Consider the following 17,487-nt stretch of genomic DNA (forward strand, 5'->3'; position numbering starts at 1 on the left):
AATGCTGTTGATGTGTTTCATTCATCTTCTTTCCTGTTTCATTGTCATCTGTCTGAATGTGGTAGTTTCAGTAAAACTGAATTGGTGCATGTCTATGTGCATGTACAGAACATGGCTCTAATGTCTGGGAGGAGTTGGGAGCAGTAGCATTAGCTGCTAATGCTAGTGTTAATTGATCTTATCTTTAAGTATTATACACAATAGCATGATTTGAGGACTGCTAATGTGATGTGATTGAGCTCACTGCAACTTTAAAGCGGACCTCACTGACAAACACAAACAATCTAAGCTAGGCTGGAATGCTGTTGAGGCTAACTAAAGTAAAGTTTATAAAGTATCTCTAGCTTACTCCCACCTGAGCTACCCGTCTGTTTTGTTTATGGTCCCATCGTTCATTCAAGGGTTGTGATTAGTCACACACATTCGGTGTGCACCACAGGGCAATTTTAATTACGAAAACACATAATGACATTTACCCGTCGGGTATTAGTAATCAGTGCTCATTTAAGCATCCACTCTGAAAATGTGTGCAACCTTGGCCTGTCCCCCCCCTCGTTGTTGTCCTGCCGGCCTCAGCATGAGCAAACCTTGCTGGGCAGGTTTCCAGAGAATGAAAGGGATCTTGGGTTACCTCCATCATGACACATATTGCCACAGGGTGCCCACAGGTGAAGACATCTTAATTTTGTATAGAAAAGACCTGGATCATCCATGGACTAAATGGACTGGTAGTTTTCTCCAGTGACCTCAGGTGCATGTGCGTGTGTGTCCGCCTGTGAGATTACCCTTTCATGTGTGTCTATGTAGACAGTGTAGCTTTATCCTCACAGACATCTCAGTTGTTTTTTTTATACATCCCTCTTTCCAGTCCCAGATTTATTTGATTTTCTCTCCTCTTACAACTCCTCTCTTTGCTGCTCCCCCTTCTATTTCTTTCCACCCTATCTCGCCATCCTCTTCTTTCCTATTTCTCTGTCCACCTTTTCTTCCAGTGTAGATTTTCTTAGTGTACCAACTCTCTACAGCTTATCTGTCTCTCATCTCCTTTACTTTAGACCTGAAACTCCCTCTCCATCTATGTTAGTTCCTTTTCTTATTATTGTTATCCCATTCACTAGTTCTCCAAAACACTTTTATTGAATGCCTCACGGATGCTTTCATACATTCTGGTGGATCCATTTATAGTATGGGTGGTCCCAATGGGAATCAAACCCTTAAATGGTGCAATGTCAGTGCTGGGCTGTACCAGTCGAGCCGCAGAGGGCCCGTAGCATGGTAACAACCCCCCTCATTTTCCACAAGCTGACGACATCCAGAGAGGGAAAAAAACCAGTCAGAGGATGAGCCCAGAAAAGGCAGTAGGAAACTTGTGCTATAATATATGTCAGAATGTTGTGACATGTAGGTGCTGGAACACCACTGGCAGTAAAGTCTTACTTTTGTTTAAGTGATTGGTGACTTTAATTTGACTGATCCCAAAATTTATATGGTGCTGTTGGAACTTGACGAGGTGCCACAGTACAGCCACATTCTTGTAGGTCCACCGTGCCAGCCCGGAGCTTTACGCGTTTGGTATTGGAAAATGATGTCTGGGTTACTGAACATTCCCACAGCACATGCCCAGTATTTGTAGCTTTGGCTCTTGTAACGGACCTGTAGTGTTTTTCCTTTCAGGTTGATGTGGGAGCTTTAGCCTGTGAAGGCGCTCACAGGCTGCCATAAAGTAATTTGTTCCTGGGGCTGAACAGCAAGTGTTTCTGCTGGCAGTAAAAGCGGAAGATTCATACAGCTGTCAGTGTCTGTTTCTCTGGTGGCCATCTCCAGGCTGCATTGACACTAATACGTTTTAGTTATAGAATACATCACTTGCTACATTTACTCCTGACGTTCACACTTGTCCACAGGTCTTTTTCTAGCCCCTTTTTAAAAGAGCCCTTTGGAAATGCTGCTGGCCTTGTTGAAGTTTGAAAACTCCAGCGATGCACTTTAGTCAGAACAAACAGAGACGTTTGGAAACAATGATGCAGACACTAACAGTCACTTCCTGATTGGCTCTCATCACATTGTATCCTTCCCTGATTTGTCAAGCTTCTGTCACATGACCCTTCATGCCAGTGACGGTAAACAATATATTTGCTAAAAGGTTTGTTCATTTGCAATGATGGCAGCTGAAGGCATATATATTAATGCTCTCTATAAAGCAGGGCTGCACAGTTAATGGGGAGTCATTACAGGTAGCATTATTTTAATTACAGGATAATTTTACAATTAAGTCAGTTAAGAAATAAGATATTATTATTATTGATGATCTAATTGCAAGTTTAGAAAATAATTGGCCTTTTACAACACCCTTATTATTTAACATAATTAGAAGTATGTGACCGCTTGTTGAAATGATACACTCTTTCCTTTACTTGATTCCTCTTCTTTGACAACCACTTAAAATATTGAATGGTTGAGATCATTTTGAGTAAAGATTGTCTAGATCGATCCCACTTTTTTAGAACCCCACCTTCCAACTCCAGCTAAACAGAAGGTCTAACTCACTTCACTTACACTAACACTGAAGTTGACAGTGTTTCAGTTGATGATACACGATCCAAGTATGACCAATGATTAGAGCTGGGCAATAAATATATACAAAAATATAGTTAAATATACATAGGTTTAATGCTTATGCATAGTGCAAGTACAGTGAGGAGGCGTAACACATTGATCTTCCTCAGATTTGTAAAATGTTTTGCTGTTTATCAAGCGTTGGGCATTCTCTGCCCATCAAGAAGAGTTTCTAAACCACAACCTTCACTCAGGAGCAGAAATTAATCTTTAAACGCAAACAATAATGTGTCATTTATTGTGACTGTCGCTATTGACTGATAAGACAACTTTTATCTTGATATAGTTTTTAGCTGTATCACCCAGCCCTACAAATAATAATGTTGATTTTATTGCCTTTAATATCATTATTTATGATCCATATCTTGTAATAGACAGGTTTCGCTCTGTGACTTTAATTGTGTGGCACATTTTTATTCTAGACATCCCCCCGTCTTATTACCACCATCACTCTGTTCCTATCAATGCCCAGCAGAGAAACAATGCAGCACCTGGTGCTTTCACCACCGGCAGTGACGGTGAGGAAACCCAGCCTGGGTAACAGGGCCTGGCAGGCTCCTTCCATATTCGGCCTTCATCTCCAGATGGTATCAGGCGGCTGTGTTGACATAGAATTGTGTAAATCAGCTTGTTTGCGATATGGGTTTAACAGGTCGATGTGTGATCTCTGAGAAACCTTTGATGTATAGGGAACTCTTACCGACAGCAGAAACTGGTGTAGTTGAGCCTCTCCAAGATGGTTTTTGTCACGTTTGCCTACCTGGTTGTACACTCACTGCAGCAGTCTTTGAGCTGTAACACACACACTAGATCGGGTCTATTGTTTTGTCAAGCCCTGCCTTACTGCTTTTCTTTGGTGTTTGTGGTTTCTTAATATTTTGGGAACATCCTGTTTGTGCGTTTCATGCTGCGAGGCACAGATTGTTAAATTTAAGCCCACTGTTCATGCTCTTATTGGTGTGACGGGACAGAATACACCATTGAGAATTCTGGTGTCACTGGTGTGCAGCTGAGCATTAAATGCAATTTAATGCTGTACGGCATGTTTACATGCCTTGTATGTGAGTCCATGTTTGTTCCTCATGAATTTCCTGTGCTAATCAATGATTTAGTGGCACACCCTCACCTCTCTGATACATGCACCATATGTGTTGGGGCACTGCCTGTGGGGATTGGACAGCTGTGCAAGTGTGATCTAGGAGGGTTAAACATGGAAAAATACTTTTTATTGGGGTTGGTCGTGCCTCCCTTAACACAGCTGCTGGGAGAACCTCTGCCTGTGACATAAAGGGGCCTGGTTCTATTTCCATCTGTAATTTCGGTAATTTACTGGATGTTTTTAGGCTACTTGCAATTGAATTGCTCAAAGGGCCGTGTTTTTGAAGCGCCTTTGGCAATGAGTCACTTTCCCTTTTAAGGACTATGTTATTAGAATCACACAGCTTTAATTTGTCCTCTGAGGACCTCTGTGTGCTATTGAGTCCGCCATAACTTTGTTGCATTTATTTGGCTTTTATTTAACCAGGAACTACTTTTGTAATAATTTGTTACTGCAAGGAGATCAAAGTCTTGTATTTTGGGGACATTTTGGATGTGAATGAGGTTAGTAATTTCAAGATACTATTATCTGGACTTGTATGAACTCAGCACTCTAATGCACTTTATGTCAGGAGTGGTGGGATGATGGTCTGATTTCTGGGGCTGTGGCAGGGAAATCATACAGGAGTTAGAAGGCTCTGTTTGATTTGGTTTCGTGGTTTGTGCTGACACAGTAGCAGTGAAATGTCACATACATAGCCATTTTGAATCTGAGGATAATGTAATGTTATCTAACCGCCTGGCCGGCAGCAGTCCAGGAGAAGCCATGTGACCTCACAGGAAACTGCAGACTGGTACATTTTTATTTATACGACTTACATTCACCGAAAGGAAAAGGAACAGATTTAGTGATTGTTAAATACCAGATTCTTAGAGACGGTGACTCCAAGTTTTTTTCCGACAATATGTATTCACCGGCTATCATAATAAATCAGGAACAAAAATCAGGCCTCCCTCATGACTGGCCATTTATGACCCTGGCATCGTCATAGGCCAGAGTTATCCAGGCCTATCATTTGCTTCTTTTTTATGATGCAGAGTATTTCCTCTGCAAAGGTTTACACAGTCTAGGAAAACTCCCAGCCAGCTCATGATGTGATAAGTTCGCCCCCTCCAGTGGTCCAACCACGGTCAGATGGAGGAAGGGCCATCCCCGGGTCTCTTTCTCTCCTCTCTTCCTGTAACCCTGTTCATGTCAGCCACTATCTCTCTCTCTCTCTCTCTCTCTCTCTCTCCATCCCTCCATCTCCCTCGTCTTTTCGCAAGCGGCATTTTTGTGTCGTTACCTCACTGTGGTTGTAAATAATCCCCATTATGGCTTCCAGATGTCCCTCCATCCTACTCTGGATTTGAGGATGAGGTTGGAGCGCAGTGGGGGTGTAAGGGTTGGACACTTACTGTAACTGCCTCAGCTGCTGACTGGGCCTGAGTATGTGATGCTTTTTTTGTCTCCCAATCTTCTCTCTTACTTTCTTAGTCTTTCTCCCATGAGATACACTTGGTTGCCTTTTTTTCCCTGCTCTGTCTCAGTTATGTTATGTGTATGTCCTATGCTTTTTTCTCCCAACTGTTTTAATCCACAGTTGTCTTCTGTTCTACCTCAATTTTGTTTAGTTTCTCAATTTCTTGAATTCAGACCACAAGTGCTGTGGAATTGTCCATCCATTTAGCGTAACTCCTGACTATGCCTACCTCCTTTACTGCCATCAGTGGTCTCAGAATCTGCTGACCTTTCAGTATCACAGCTCCCTGCTCTGAGTGCACTGTTGGCCTTATTAAAATATATTCATTATAATTAAGCATAAAAAGCTAGAATTTGTATCATATCATTTTTACTTGATTAATAGTAAATTTGTATTTATATGGAGCTTTTCTAGTCTTGATGCTCTCAAAGCGCTTTACAGTACAGTTTGCCATTCACCCATTCACACACACATTCATACAGTGCATCTTTTAGCAGCACTTTTTTGTTCTATGAGGGGCAATTCATGGTTCAGCATCTTGCCCAAGGACACTTTGGCATGCAGATGGGGAAGACTGGGGATCGAATTGCCGACCTTCTGGTTGGAGGACGACCGCTCTACCCCTCAGCCACAGCCCCACTAATAGTCCAATCATATTGAAAAATGCCAATTCTGATATTTTGTTAAACACAAAGTTGACAGAGCTTTCTAACCCAGATGAGTTAGCTTACTATTTTTAGATGATGTTCCATTTTGGTTTTAGAGCTGATACCAGATCGATGACTTCATTCACACGGTGTCAATAAGTTTGGAGCTGACTTCAAGTAAATTTTGGTAAACATTCAATAAGTTAGACCTAGCTGTCTCTATTTTCCAAACAATGGCCTGCACTGCTTCCCACTTTTTTGTTTGTCATTACTCCTCTGAGATTCACTGTCGGCTGAAAGGCCAAAACATTAGCAATATGTAGATACTTGGAGATGCTTGCTTCACATCTAACACATACAAATTAGCTCCAAACCACACACAAACAATCCCTCTGCAATGTGCATACACTATATAATATACACACAGGTGCCAGTGTTGGAAAAGGGTGCTTTTGAACATGTGTTGTGGTTCTTTTGCATGATTGATTCTGCTGCAATTTTCTTCTTGAGAGAACACTGCCACTCGAAAAGTTGAAACAAAAGCAAGCTACAAAAACAGACTGGTTGTTCAAGGTCTCATCCTACAGCAAGGTATTGACAAAAAACGAATTAGACAGTGTCTTCCCGAAATGAAGAGCTGCTCAGGATCCAGACATAAACCTCACACTTTTGTAAGAGCTTCTGCAACAGTGTTGGTAGAACTTAACATATCATCTTTAATTTCCTTCCTTGAAAGAATGATAGGGTTTTCAGCTGCTGAATGAGTCAAAAATGTAGATTTAAGTATCCAATTCCTTTTCTTTCTTTCAGTATGCATTATTTATTGGTTCTATGCTTTAATTTCAGAAACACCTTGAACATTTTTGTCCCAACTGGAGGTCCTAAACAATTTAACTGGTAGTGTTTTTAAAGACTACACTTGGTGGAGACTGGCGTTTCAGTCCATCACAGGCTGTCACATTTGTTTGGGGGCTAAGTGAATGTATTAGACAGACTGTATGTATTGTATTGAGGTGACTTTGAGGTGTTTTCCTGAAATATTGACTTAGGAATGGGTGTGTCATTTTGCATTGAAGAGCACAGCACATGTAAACCACCCTAGCAGTCTCTGAACAGTCAGCGCTGTGGCAATGTAGTTCAACGCTTCAAATTTGTTAAAAAAATGTAATGAACAAGAGGAAAAAGTAACAACATTTACATTTGTGAAAATAATTAAGTTCACAAAAAGGTATAATAAGTAATAATTAAGTTGCATGATAAAAATAAGTTACTTTCAGCTACACCCAGCATTGAGTCATTTACAGACACTATATGTGTGTGACTATGTACACACACAATCCTTCTGACAAATTTCACATGAGCACGCCCTGGAGACATTGCATGGAAGAGACTGAGGCTGAGGCCTGTTGTGATCACCGAGCATATCATTTGCAGGTCGGCTGCTAAATGAACACACTTGCCTGCAGTTTCCCAAGTTTCTCACAAACATGGCTGACACTGTTCTTGCTGGTATGGAGCAGGACGGGCCTGATAAGTACTCAACATTTTGGGTTAAACCAGTCTGGCTATGTGGATTAGCTGGCATCACTCATGTTTTTCCAGTTTCACTACATCCTAAAGAGTGTGTGTGTGTGTGTGTGTGTGTGTGTGTGTGTGTGTGTGTGTGTGTGTGTGTGTGTGTGTGTGTGTGTGTGTGTGTGTGTGTGTGTGTGTGTGTGTGTGTGTGTGTGTGTGTGTGTGTGTGTGTGTGTGTGTGTGTGTGCGGTGTTTTATATAGTCATGAGAAGTGTATGTGTCACTGGTCATGCCTGCGTTTGTGCTCTCATAATGTGTTGGTGGACGTCTTTTGCACAAATCACGCACTACATGAATGTGACTAACATGTCATGTTGGCTCACCCGCCCGACACATTGCAAAACCATCTGAAAACAAAGAGCTCCACTCATGCTAAAGCTTGGACAGCCACCTTTCCAAGCATTGCCAGGGGTTCCTACCACACCTTGTGTTAGCAACCGTTTCTATGTTTAGGCCTCCCTGTATATTTTGCTAGTGAGTAAAGATGTATTACCAAACTGTATGGCATGTTGGTATTAATCCATCCCAGCTACAGGAAAAGTACAGATGCATTTATACCTGGGTAAAAGTAGGTGAGCTTACAGGTTCCAGTCATTGTGTTTTATATGTTGACCCTGCATACTGTCATATGGACCCAGTATTTCCCCCTCACACTCGCACTCGCACACACACACACTCACACACGCACACACCCCATACAATTGATTTCCATTCACATCACAGGCCAGAATGACAGGTTAAATGTTGCTTTGGGCTTATAAACCACCTGCTGTTGGACTGATGTTCCTTTTTTACTCTTCTGAAAAGCAGCTCATATTATCTGTCCGGCTGTGGTATTTCTGCCAAGGCCAGAGCAAGACACAGCCACCAATTATGTGTCAGATGTAGATGTGGGGAACTAGATCTACTAGTCTGTGTGTATGTGCACAAAGTTGTATGTGTCTATGTTGGTACGTGTGCTTTGTTGTGGACAGGGCCTGTGGGCTCCTGGCTCAGAGATGAAAGACATTTCTCATGTGGCTTGTTTAGTGGAGCTCCTGAGTCAGCATGCAGCTACTAATCAGTATTTTCTCCCTCTCAGCTAGCCTGACTCCACCCCCCCACCCCTACTCTATAGCCTGACTTGTATGATTAAGAATGAAATCACAAGTGAATTGGATATAATGTATGTATTTTAGCCTTGAGCCTTAGGGGTTAATGCCACTCAACCTTGTCAGAGCAGTTCAGATGAAGAAGATGGGGTGAAGAGGAATGGAATCTAAGCTTACTGAGAGATGGCCTAGTTGTCTTCCCTACAGCACTGACCTTTGTTGTTGAAGACTGTGACTATAAACATTGTGGAGTTGGGATGACAACTGAATGGAAAGCACCTGCAGGGTCCAAGGTTTTGTCTCTAAAAAGTAGATTTGTCAACAATCAGTTCTAAGCCCAATTTTCCACAGCCTGTTAGAGGCGGGAATGTTGTGCCTTTCTTTCACGTCGCTGTCCTGTCTAAAAGGTACAAACACAGAATTTGGGGACATTGTTGTTTCAGCCATAGAGCCTTACATTACAGCCCACTTTAAGAATGGCTTTGATTTGGGAAGTAAATTTGCAATTTATTTTCTCTTTATATTTTAGAAAATTCTTATTAAAAGGGTTGTAAGCCTGGATCCAGGCCAAACAGCTATTAGATTAATCGTGACCATTAAACATTTGATTTGGAGCAACAAATGATTGGAAAATGTAAAAACGGCAAAGCAACAAAACTGTATACATAATTGCAAGAGTTAAGAAACAACGCATCCCATAAACCATTGCAAATGGTCCCTTTCCAACCTCTTCCAGTGAACATGTTAGAAAAGGTAATCCTGGTCACTCTGTGGTAAACGTAATCTACGACAAACCATCCGATCGTAACTGGCATGACTTGTCGCAGTTGTGGTAAATACTTCCATGGTAACAATGAGCTCTACCAATCAGAGATGTCGCAGTTACATCTGGGGATTGTGGGTAGTGTATTATTTCATCACAAATAAAACACCTTTTTCTTAAAACTAAGTTGATAATACATGGTGATGTGGTTTCTACAGGAGCTTATGGTTATGTCTACCCTGGAACATTATTATTGCTGATAATCAAAATTTCTATTAAATAATTAATGGGATTTTGACTTCCTGAACCACTCATACACTGGGGCGGCAATGTGCTGGTTTCATTTGGCTCTAAACAAGTAATATCTTTGTCTCTCTTTTAACTAAGTAGCTGTAATGCCTTCAGACAGATACTACTTTTTGTATTCATAGTGAATTTGAGGGGCGTCCAAGTTTGTATCCACTGCAGAATTAATGGATCCCTTTACCCGAGATAATAGCATTTATTGATATTGGACGTCATTAATCCAGGATGTCAATATAAGCTACAGAAGGGGTATAGAGACTATGTTTGTAGAAAGCGCAAGTAAATTTTACAACTACTCACACCACTGCGACTTGCAAATATGCCCCCTGATGATTTTGTTAAAATCCTCACTGTGATGATCATCATTGTAAGTTTGTCATCTAAATTATAACAATCCCATCCTGTTTACGTGCTGGTTACACATAGTCTGTGCCAAATGCCTAATATTTATTCAAGAGCAATTTTTGTGAACCGAGCCAGATAGTCCTGGTTGTGTGTGTAGTTAAGTTTATTTATGGTTTATTTTTTGAGGATATTATATTTTTAATTCTAATTCAAATGTCAGACTGAAAATTCTTAAGAATTGAAAGTTCATTGCTCTTTGAAAGGCTGTACTTGCAGGATTATGCTCTAATATTATAATTTTTTCAGTGGTAATAATAATATATGACAGGATTCTCAGCACAGAAGAGAAGTAAATCTTATGTCAGAGGGTCCCTGCAAGTGGAGACGGTGGGAGGACCTGACTAGAATAAGTGTTGAGTGAACTAGCTTGGAGGAGGTTGATGCCAAGGAGGCTGTACAGATGAGGTTCAGTCAGGGCAAAAAAAAAAAAACTACAAGGCCCAACTACAAGGGTTGACTTTCAGAGGTGCCATGTCGTAGTGGTCCTCACGGGGATGTGCTCTACAGAGAGGCATTCTGTAATAGAAGTTCCATGTTTACTTGTTGTTTTTGTGGTTGTTGTTATTTATTTATTACCATAAAATGTATTAGTAAAACAGTTGAGATGGGAAAAGTATGAATGTTTGCGTTGTATGTCGTTGAAAGTGGTACGCCTACATGGAAAAGGTTAGTCGGAACCCCTAACATTGTAATTCCTGTAAGTTGTCTATTTGTGGGGGAAAATGTGAATAATTACATTGTAAGACGATTCATGATGTGCCCCTAAATTTTCTGCTTGTGCTCCTAAAATTTTCAGTAAGGGGCTACAGTGCTCCTAGTGAAAGAAGTTAGTCTGGAGCCCTGGGTGTTGAGGATTATAATTACATTTCTGAGGAAACATTAATTCATTTACTCGCGTAAATAGGGTGAAACTCATACATGTAAACTGAAATGTATGAATCAATTTAAGAAAAAGTCTGTAATACAATATAAATATATAAAATAATTTTTGGTTCTTCAGACTGAAAAAAGTAAACAGAAAATAAATTTCCTTCTGTGCTTAAACATTAAAAAACATCAATGTTAAATAGATTTAATCTCTTGGATAATCTTTTGCTACTCCAGCATATTTGTGTGGCTTTGATTCATGAATTAATATGAATCCAAAGGGATTTACTTACCAGATGTTATCTTCACCATGGAAAACAAGCCTTGACTGGCTCGAGATGTTGGCCAAAATAGAACACTTTGGCAGAGATAGAAGAGAATTGGATGTGCTGTGGAAAGCAGAATAGGAAATAACCTCAGGCCTCGAGCCAAATGGTTGTAGATTTGAATAGTTACTTATGAGTTTGTCTGCCAGTCCCTTTGGCAGTTAACCTGCAGTCAACCTGTTATGAATGAAACACATGAGGTAATTGTCACATCTAACAATGACACGCTGACACGTGGTCTTATGCAAGACAATCTTCCTTGGAAACGACCTAATTTCACAATTTTTCAGAGGTTGAGATTCGTTTGTGGGTGACATTGCAGTAAATTCAATTCCGAGAAGGCCTTTAGCCAGCCAACCATCTGGACTGTTGACTCGACTGCTGTTTGGATATGATTCGTTGCTTCTAGCAGAGAATCTTGGGTCTTTCCAGTTCCGAATAGCATGTATCATTCTCTGGTCCAGACTTTGTGTTTTCATTGGAAGTTGTACTGCCGAGTGGTTTGCATGAAGAGGGGGAAGCACTGTGACAAAGTCCAATTCAATTGTGTGTGTCGTATTGTTTGTCATAATCCTTGCAGACTTGTAGGGGTGTTTTCACCAATCGCCTGAAGTTGGCTCACCAGTCCAGTCACAACAGGCTTGATCAACCACTAGACTTCAAAGTTTCATGTCTGTTTCTGCTGTAACTGGTCTGATATGACTAATCATATTTCCCATGTCAGTCTCCCTGAGTGTGATGGCTGAGTTGCCTGTGTGTATTTCTGGTGTGTAGTTATGTGAACCAGGACGTGGCACACTGCACTGGCCCCTACTTTCCCTCTGCCCTGTGGTCATAGTAGGCCAGGTCAGCTGTTAGTGGAGTCGGTGCAAGAGAGACTGAGAGCGAGAGGTTGTGGAGCCATGAGTGGCCTGTTTGTTTAATTTCAACAGTCATTTCCCTGTTTCACTGAGTTTTTTTCTCTGGAGGTTGTGTTAAGTCATGGCGACCAGATGAGTTTAGCATGATGTTTGGCCAGTGAGGGATTGCAGACAGACCAAGAGTGTCAGCTTGGCTGGTTGTCACTACACACACACACACACACACACACACACACACACACACCCCCGCACACACTGCAGTAGTAGTTTTTGTAGTAGATGAAGATTGTGTCTTTTGTTAACCAAAACAGCTACTGTATGTAAAAGTCAAACGTCGAAGTGTATTTGTATGTGGGTGTTGCTTGTCTTCATGCTAATATAGATAATGCTAAACTGGGCTAATCCTCCTGTTAAAAAGCATTAAAACACGGCCTAAATATCGACATACAGTGAATTCTTATAAAAAAAAATAGTTATGTGATATTTCTCTGTCTTATCAGGAAATCTGTGTTTCAGTGTAAACAATTTGCTGAACTTGCAGCCAATCCAGGTTATCCTTGGCATGCTGGAATCATGTAAACTAGGAAGTGGTTGAATAGCTCTCCACAAATCAGGGAAATGCTGACGTTGTCATTCATAGATGGAATCTGTCGAGCTTTGTGAGAGAACGCTGGTGTCCCCCGCTTTTCCCTCCCAAGTCCCTTTCCCACCAGGAACCATAACTGAAGGGGAAACAATAGCCAGCTTTCTCATTCAGCCCCTTTGTGTCCGGTGTCATGTGCTGTAAAGACCTCCAGGTGGTCACTAGCACTTTGATAACGTTAATTTCAAGTAGCATGGCAGCTTTTATTGAGTTGTGGGGAAAATGGTGAGTTCCTGGTGGCTTACCACATGAGTAGCATAAGTATATTTCCATAAGCCTAGGTTAGAGGATAAAAGTACATTTTTCGCATTTTGGGTTTCTCACACCACTTACTATTCGTGATTTTGCCGATAAGCAGAAAATGTAAACGATAAATCAAATCATTCCCCAGGAGAATGGTGAGCAGATACTCCCCTCCCCGTCTGATCACAGCCATTGATCTCCAGCCAGTGATTATCAAAGCTAGTAATTATCACACTTATTTGTGGCTAGAGCTTTGTGATCAATAGAGGTCATGCCATATTCCAACAACAATAGACATCACTCCTCATACCCTTTCTTGCCTAAATTGGGGTTCTGTCTTTGCACTTTGCAGTTTAAACAGCAGCACTTATCTACTTCCATCTTCACGATTCTTTGCTGAATGATGAGCTGCTTTCAGACATGCACTGAACTCCGCTCATCCTCTGTATTTACTCCCAGAGGATTGTGCATGTGTGAACGCAAATGTCCGAGTGAGAGCCTCTGCAGTTTCTGCAGACTTTCTCCGCCTGGCCTCTTAGTGTTCAGTCAGCAGAAAGTCAGCAGAATCCGATGTGTGAACACAGCAGGGGAGCCCCCACTGGATTCTGATCCTGATTCATCTAAGCTCATCATCAAAATATTGACTAGCTCATGGTTTATACTTCTTTGTTTTACCATAATTGATTATGTTGCCTTTGTTGTGTGATGCAACTTTTTTGGAAGCCTAATAACCCTAATATTATAAATAAAAAGTTAACGTTTTTTGTGACATTAGTGGAGACACTGTTACAATCAGGCATTATCGTAAAATGCTTTGGGTTACTCTGGTAGTAATGATATTTGAAGGAACCATTCATAATCTTGCCTAGGTTTACTTGCTGTTTTCCTGTGTTATCCAGATTATATTCTGTGGGTCATTTCATTCACTAGATTCGGTTTATACTCTCCACCTCTTTCCAATGTTTCATAAGAAAATCATATGATTATAAGGTTTGTGCCCTAAATGTTTAGTTATAAAAACAGTACTATTTGCTTTAAATCCTGCTTTAAGTATATGTGACTTATTCTCCTCTCTTCCTCTCCACAGCCAAACCCTTCACATCCAAAGTGAAGCAGATGCGCCTCCACAAAGAAGACTTTGAAATCCTTAAGGTGATTGGACGAGGAGCCTTCGGAGAGGTAATACACCCTTTTATTTCACATTCAATCTAACCAAGAATAATCCATCACCGTACAAATTGACAATCTGCTAGATGGTTTCTTCCCTTTTCTCTCTCTTTGGACAGGAATTGTAGTTAGCTTGGGGCATTTTCTTATGGGTGCATCATCAGCAGTGAATATTTTAGGTCTACTTGTCCATATTAGCAGGAGACATCTCAATACCTGGAACTTCTTCCTTGAGGCAAAGATTTTTCAGTAGATCCTCGGGAGATGAATGTCAGTAAAAGGCGGTTCTTCTTGTACCCTCACACCTTCATACCTGAGTTATAAAAGGCAAGACTGTTGCTGCATTTAATAGTGGATTGCTTTCTGCTGCATTCCAGCAGCGGTGCGTAGTATTGGTCTGCCACACGAGCATGACTCTACTTGCAAGTCGAACAAAACTTTTGAAATCTCCTCTCATATGTAACCCATGAAGTGAATATGAGTTGGTGTCAGCGAAACCAGTTCATGTGGGTTAACATGTGTCTTTGTTTGTTCTGTGTATCTTGAATATGTGCCTGTAGGGAGGGTGAAATACATTTGTCACTGGGTTTCAGGTGATGATGTAAAAGCTGGGGAATGTTGGAGCGACAGGTATTGTAGTCCCTCGGCCAAGAGTCTTGCATAATGTCAGTGTCCTGAACCTTTTATCATTGCACATAATCTCTTTGACAGTGCCTCCTCGATAGATTGTCGAGGTGTCAACATTCAGTGGTTATTCTTGAGCCATGATACGCACTTCCAATCATTTGATCTGTGAAATTGTTATCTAGCATCTGCACAAACAAGTTAGCAAATTCCTTTGAAAATGCTGTGGTAGGTGGAGATAGACAGAAAGAAGTCAGGAAAGTGATAGATTTGTGGTTGTAGATAGATTGGACACACCTGCCAGCATGTAGCAACACAACGACAGCACGCTAATGTGCACACTTGAGCCACTGCGAGGACTGCTGGTATGAGCGTGTGTGTGTGTGTGTGTGTGTGTGTGAGAGAGTCATGTGTCTATCTGTGTGTGTTATAGGCTTCTTCTCAGCAATGTGGTGTGACCCTTGAATGGTGCTACCTTGTGGAAACATTCCAGCGCCCTTTCTCTCGGCCAGCTGTGCTTGTACGAGTTTAACATGACAGCAAAATTAAGTTAGCCTGAGAAACATCACGATTGTCCCATGGCTCCACCTTTTAACCACCCGATGGAGACATACTTGGTACATTGTGTTGGAGTTTGTTACCGTGATAGTGCAGTAAACAGAAAAATGCAGCAGAAAGATAAAGAACTAGTTAGATATCAATTTGGTTCAATGGTAAAAGAAGATGAAATTGTGCGGAAGGTTGCACCACCAGTTTATACTCATTTTTTGACTGCATGATTAGTTTATCTCCTTTGTTTCCACCTTTCCTTCCCTTTGCTCATTTTAAAGAGTAATCCGATCAAGGGAAGGTTTTGCTGAAACTGTAAGATGACTTGTCACTATAATTAATAGTCCAGGCAGGGACAAGTTTATATTCTATTAAGTCCAGAAGTATATGTAATGAAGACAAATGGAGAAGGCGGACCATTTAAATAACACAGAGTAATGCCCCAAGCACTGTACTCACCAGCTGTATGACAACATAGCGTTCTGCAGGTTTTTGTCAAGCGCTGCTACTTTTAGACACCTGAAAAGTGCTAACACTGTCATTGTCAGGGAGCAGGTAACACTGTTAAGTCAAGTAGTTGTACTAAAATTCCAGTCGGATGAGCGTAATAATAGTTCATCTGGAGTGAGGTTGGATCTAGCAAACGCAGAGAGTGTGTTTTGGTATTTGCCTTTTTATATTGTAAATTTTGAACATTTTTAAGAAAAGCGCGGCTGAGACATTGGAACATTGAGTCAGAGATTAAAAAAAGACAAAGGCAGACAGACCCAGATGGGCAGACACAGACGCAGGAAAACAAAGCTAAAAAAAAATACTTGAGTCAGATAGGGAGGCGAGAGAGGCTGAGTGCAGGATGTTTTGATTTCATCCTCCCATTGTCAGCAGCAGGCAGAGGAATGGTGCGGGTGCATGATGTTGCAGAGTTTGTCTGATGAATGGTCCAGTGTGTACTGGCCGACTGCCTGTGAAAAAGCTTCCATTAGGACTCAGTTGCTTCTTCACTGACACAAATGGTCCAAACGGTGCTCAGTCTGGTGTAGCTCAGCGGACAACATGTGACACAGACAATGACAGGGTGAACTTTTTCATTTCCAGAGGCTGATTTTGCTTAAGGTGGATGTCGCTGTGTCATCATAAGTCTCTCTGGAGTCACTGACCATCAGACAGAGTTACATGTCACTGTACAGCTTGTCACGTTAGGTCACTGTGGTCAGTTGTGGTCAGTTGCCACATTCTTGAAAATACAGCCATTTTTAGCACAGACCTTGTGTGTTTCATTCTCTCTCTTCCACTCTGACAGTAAATGTCCTGTGGAATGACCAGTAAAGATGATATTGGCCTGCATCAGTTTTTGTGAATATGATGTTGGATATGTGTCCATATTAAAGCATTTAACTTGAAAGGTAGGGTTGGTAATTTGTTTCGGAAGCATTTTTTTATCTTATTTGACAGCGATCAATAAATAAAGTTGTCTGAAAAAAAAAGCCTGTGTCTGTGGCCCTCGCAATAATGGTTTTAATAAGCACTGTGAGCGAGTCACAGAAATGTCGTCTTTTAGCAGTTGTTTTGGGGGCCTAGCTTTGAGGAGAGGGCCGATGGGAAGGGGCAGGATGCATGTGGCTGCTTTTGCTTCCCTTTCCAGGATTACCAACCCTAACTTTAACTCAACATAATGCAGAAAAAGAGTTTGAGTAACTTAGAAATTGTGAAAATCCATAAATAGATCGAGCTAAAAGCGAAGATAGTTTGTACTAAGATCATTTTCATTTGTAGTGCCCTTCCCAGGGAAAGGTGAAAGTGGAAAAATAAAACATATCGTCTCCATTGCAAGTTGACCAACAACATTCCGATCTACAATATATGTGCAATAAAGAATATCTGCTGATATTACGATATCACAATATTTTATTGACATTAGGGATGTCACGATACCAAAAATTTTGTGGTCGATACTGATACCAAGAAATGTCCACCATTCTCGATACCCAATCGCATAGCAGTGCAAAAAACAAAAACAAAACAATAAATCCTATGTACTATAAATCACACTCCTTTTATAAACACAAAGCAAACCCCAAGCACTGCACAGGCCCAAGAACCTCTAACCTGGTGTCCACCGTCCACTTGCAAAGTGAGCGCACATCAGTGGGGGGGAGGGAGGACATGCGGGAGAGCAATACGGCAAGGTAATGATTAGATGAACTGTCATGGTTTGTTACATGCCTGTGAATAAAACAAATTTCA

At 41.2% G+C, this 17,487-nt stretch overlaps 1 protein-coding gene across 10 annotated transcripts in view; it reads left to right on the forward strand.

Annotated features, from left to right (window-relative positions):
* cdc42bpab (CDC42 binding protein kinase alpha (DMPK-like) b) overlaps positions 1-17,487 on the forward strand; it is a 77,104-nt gene that overhangs the window by 16,852 nt on the left and 42,765 nt on the right. For all 10 annotated transcript variants that reach the window (XM_035144595.2, XM_047338139.1, XM_047338141.1 and 7 more), the window contains exon 2: positions 13,991-14,082. In XM_035144595.2, the coding sequence (XP_035000486.2) occupies positions 13,991-14,082 (92 nt within the window). The remainder of the gene's footprint in view (positions 1-13,990; positions 14,083-17,487) is intronic.

The sequence above is a fragment of the Hippoglossus stenolepis genome, chromosome 20 (genome assembly GCF_022539355.2).
Source record: "Hippoglossus stenolepis isolate QCI-W04-F060 chromosome 20, HSTE1.2, whole genome shotgun sequence".
Taxonomy (NCBI): domain Eukaryota; kingdom Metazoa; phylum Chordata; class Actinopteri; order Pleuronectiformes; family Pleuronectidae; genus Hippoglossus; species Hippoglossus stenolepis.